Source organism: Theobroma umbraticum, unplaced genomic scaffold, assembly GCF_002168275.2.
Source record: "Theobroma umbraticum cultivar Fairchild unplaced genomic scaffold, ASM216827v3 scaffold_51.0, whole genome shotgun sequence".
Classification (NCBI taxonomy): Eukaryota; Viridiplantae; Streptophyta; class Magnoliopsida; order Malvales; family Malvaceae; genus Theobroma; species Theobroma umbraticum.
Genome location: NW_018397260.1, coordinates 184,228 through 188,904, shown reverse-complemented (window position 1 = coordinate 188,904; position 4,677 = coordinate 184,228). Strand labels below are relative to the sequence as shown.

The window sequence follows — 4,677 nt, the reverse complement described above, 5'->3', positions numbered from 1 at the left end:
AAAACCGATGCGGAGGAGCACAAAATTTAACACTGATCAGCATCACCAACCAAGCTTCTTCAAGAAATCCCTAGTTCTCTTCCTCATGCGTGTAAAAACAATAACAATGCAAGCAAGGACCCAAGGAGGAAAGTCACCACCAAATATGTTTAATTTCTTGATCCATTCTGGAGTATCCTTCACTACCAGAGCTATCAAAAGTGTTGTAACTGCTATTCCTACCAAGATCTTGGTTATAGGTTTGATCAAAGAATCCTAAAATCAAGAACAAAAGATGAAGCCACACATCATATCAGATTATGCAGAAGTCATATCATAAGCATCATGATGAGTAGAGTATAATTTCCAGTCATCAGCCAAGAGCAGATAAGCCAAGATGAAAGCAACTTAAGCAGTCGAGGCTCAACGTCCATGATTTATTGCCCACAAAAGTACCCACTTACTCATCCACATGCATGCACACACACATATTTATTGGTTCTAGATTTGGAACCACAAACTTTAAAGAGACCCTTTAAGATCATAGGAAAAGAAAGAGTGAGCTATGTAAGAATTTCTAAAGATCCATGCAATGGAGGAACAGGGTAAATAACTATAAGAAGGTATAAAAAAAGAGAGCATACTTCATACATCATGAAGGGAAACTCACAGTCTACCTCACTTTTTAAGATATATTTAATTGCTTTACACAAACAATTGACCATCTGTTCCATACATGGAAAAAAGGTGAACATGGGAGATATTGGACGCTAGTTGGGATCTGCAATATGAATCATTAGTTGAGAATCATGTGCATAGGAAGGCGTATACAGTCTAAGGGCAAGAACACAAAGGATATAACTCATTGTTTTATTTATTTGTACAAAGTATGGGTGGTTTGGAGAAGATTATTTGAAAAAAATACGTATAAATCTATCTGTAGGTTTTAGTTGATTTAGGGTTGCAGTCCAATCCTTGTTTTACTTTACAACATATTTGCATTTGACAAGTTAAGAATCCAATCAGCCCGCTGGAATTCTCTAGGTTTTTCCTTGAGTCAACTGAATTTATATGGGATTTTGATTGGTAAATTTTAAGCCTTATCACCCCAAGGTTTAAGCTGTGGTTTTAACCTATATTAAATATATTAAAATTTTGAGTAGAATTTTGGTAAAAACAGTCCTTTTATAAGTATTCAGTGTTAAAAGCTTATATGTATATCTATTATTCTAACGTAAATATCACTTACATGCCAAGTTTGCACCAGAATATTTCTATATATTACATCGGCAATATTAAATATCTTTTATGGAATAGAGGTTCACTTGAATGACCTAGCAATTGAACATAAGTGACCTGATGATACAAAGCTCTCACCAAGTTGATGTCCATTCCAGTTTGAAAGCCATACTGCTAAGTTTGGAAAGAAAGTTATTTTAAAACTGCTGAAAGTAGACAAAGATTATAAAAACAAAAATCTACTCGGTTTAGAGGATTGGGTGCTCACTTCAAATAGTATATGATTCTGATAATCCATGCTTGGTAGGTGATTCTCTAGAGAGTCCTAGAGCATCCCTTGTTTAATTCATTACTATGATAAATCAAAAGCCAATCTTTGTACCCCCCAAAAAAAACATAAAAGGCCAATCTCAACCTGGTGTGAAACAATACACAAGAATGTAAGGGTTTAGATAGCTCAACATCCTTATCAATCAGTATAGAATACTCCTCCATTCAGTGTTCACTGCTAAATTTTCAATTTATTTTGCACTATATTCTAGTAATTCAGATTACTTCATAGCACAAACTTAAAACAAACAGCCTTATAATTCGCTAAAGTTTTGTAAGGCTCCATTTAGTTGCTGCTTTCACTAGTTATTTTTTGCTTAGCTCCTACAAAAATTGCTATAAAAACAAAAGCAAATGGCAGAAAGCAAAACCATAATAGCAACATCAATAACAATATAATTATTCTATATAAAAGTAAAATAATGTATTTTTTCTCTGAAGAAACTACTCCTTCAATCTTTAATTTAGCAAGAAAAAAAAAAAAAAAGCATTGTTTGGTTATATACCCAAGCTTGCATTTTGGATATTGCCTTTTGCCTCTTGAAGCAAAATGCAATTAGTGAAAGCAATAACTCCATGTCCCAAAGGGAACATCCCAGGGTAAGAACTGTAGCATTCATCTTGAAAGCTTCGAGCTTAGATCCTAGGTTAGGATTTATGATATAGGAGAAGGCTGTAACTGAATCAATCAGTGCCTTTACTTACTTTTTGCTTCCCTATAAGTTGCTAAAAACTAATAAAATAAAATAGTAGATTTATTTATATTTTGATAAAAATAAAAAGCAAATAGTATAATGGATTTTGCAACTAAAAAAATGAAACTTTTGATCCTTAATTTTCAGATATTTGAACTTTATATCCGAAGTAACTTAACAGTCCAACTCAAGATATAAAATTGATTAAATTATCGACAATATATATTTGATATAATTCATTTTAAAAAATCACATATAATCAAAAAATTTAAAAAAATTGCAAATAATCATGAAAAAAGAGATAAATCTAAAATTACCTTTGGTTCGCCGTCAATGTGAACCACTGATCCGTCCCTGTATCCGATCATAGACCTTCCATTTCTCGGATGAAATCGGATTGGGACGCCCCGACCCGACTGGGTATTGAAAGCATAAATCGATTTAAACCCATATTTCTCAAGAATTTCTCGGACCTCCAGCTGGTCCTGGTCCCACCCTCCCAAGCTTGACTTGAACACGTCGATCGGACCCTTACCTCGTCGATACAATCGGATCTCTACTTCGGGCACTTTCGTCTTCACGGTTCTTGGATTCGGGTCGGATTTAGGTTCATTTCTTGGGTCCTGGGTCGACGCTTCAATTTCTCCGGTCTCTTTCGAGTTTTCTGTTTCCATTTTTGTCAAAAGCCGGCCGGTCGTTTTGCAGGCAGTTGCTATTTATGGTTTACGAGGAAAATAGAAGGGGAGATGGTTCCTCTGCGGTGACTCGATGTCCTGTGAGTTTAGGTGATGAATTCGATTTTGCCACGTGTAAATAGTAAAAACATATAAAAAATGTAATCAATATATGAAGGATATGAACAAGTATATGCTGGTGTCCGATCCCATAACATAAGATTTGGATATTTTATACTTGATTATACAGTAAGTTTGGATAAAGTTTTTAATACTCAGATTTAAGTTTGGGTCAATCTCAAATACCACAATACGTTAAACTCAATCTAATTATATATGATATTACAATATTAAATATAATATTATAAAATGTTGTAATTAACAAGATTTGAACCTTTATCCAAAGTGCCATCTTAACCAACGTCCTTCTTTAAATTAATAAAAATAAAATTAATTTATATATTGATTGAATATCATATTTCAAGAAATAAATACTATATATATATTGCAAAGTTTTACGACTAATGCAACAATCAATTATAGCTATATTAAATGTAATTGCTCCCTCAAAAAAATAAAATAGGTATTTTTATTTCTAAGTATATAACATACATAATATAATTATGAATTAGGATTATAAAATATGTAATTACAAGTTATATATTTTAAATGATAAAGTTATATGTTAATATTAATATGATTATTAGATATCTTATATATTACTAGGTTATAATTTTTTTTTGAAACATAAGTAATTTTATTATTAATTATCAAAGAAAATTATCTTTGAACTTAATGTTTAGAATAACATAAAAAGAGATTAAAAAAAAAACCCCAAAGAGTACAAATTCTGGACTTGGGATATCCAGGTGCCTACAACAAGCTTCGGACCATGCCAAGGTGCTGTCCTAAAAATTTTCATTAAATTCCACCAACAGGCCCTCAGCTCCACAATTTCCTCCTATTGTACGAATTTATTACGCCGTCCAAAGCCGTGCAATCTCACAGAACTGAACCAAAATCCTCTCAAATTATGCTGCCCCATAATCCATAAAACTGTCTAAATTTCAAATCATTTAGAAGTACAATAGTGCCAGCTTCACAGGAACTCTGATCTCACGGTAAACACTACATAAAGTTTAACCTTATTGTAAAGTCAATTAATAAAATTTTTAAAAAATAATAAAAATTTGTACAACAAGTTAATAGGTAAATAACATGTATAATTTTTAAATTTATCTAATTTAAGATGATAACGTAGATAATTTTTACGTTTATTTAGTTTATTTTAACTGATTTAATTTTTAATTTAATTTTATTTTTTACTATAAATTATAAAAATATTATTATTTTAAAATTAAAATTATATTTAATTAATTTAATTTAATAAAATTTACTCTTATCACTATCACTAGTTACGTTAACTTTAACATATTTACCTTAAAATTTTAAATCTGTTTATTATACCTTCATAAGATTTTACGTCAATTCTAATAATTTTACGTCAAACTTTTCTAATAGTAATTTTAAATTATAATTATTTTTATCTTTATTATCCTTAATACAAAAATTAAAATTTTTATATCGTTAAACACTTTCAGCCAAAGAATATAAATTTAAATATTTACTTTCATTAAATTTACATTGTTTTTACTTAATTGACTTGTTATGTTAACTCTCACCTACTTAAGTTAAGATTTGAAATTTAGTTATTCTACCTTTACAAGTTTTTACGTCAATTCTTATAGTTTTACGTTGAA

The 4,677-nt window shown here is 30.5% G+C and overlaps 1 protein-coding gene across 1 annotated transcript; it reads right to left on the bottom strand.

Annotated features, from left to right (window-relative positions):
• Positions 1–6: 6 nt before the first annotated feature.
• Positions 7–3,063, bottom strand: LOC110416692 (WD repeat protein). The gene is made up of 2 exons (XM_021428739.1): positions 2,561–3,063; positions 7–255 (listed from the first exon to the last, which is right to left on the bottom strand). The coding sequence occupies exons 1-2, from the start codon at positions 2,915–2,917 to the stop codon at positions 43–45; spliced, it is 570 nt and encodes a 189-aa protein (XP_021284414.1). The 5' UTR covers positions 2,918–3,063; the 3' UTR covers positions 7–42.
• Positions 3,064–4,677: the final 1,614 nt, after the last annotated feature.

Coding starts and splice junctions, on each gene's coding strand:
- LOC110416692 (XM_021428739.1), bottom strand. CDS start 2,917: ATGGAAACAGAAAACTCGAAAGAGACCGGAGAAATTGAAGCGTCGACC. Junction 256..2,560: donor ACATTGACGGCGAACCAAAG/GTAATTTTAGAT, acceptor TCTTGATTTTAG/GATTCTTTGATCAAACCTAT.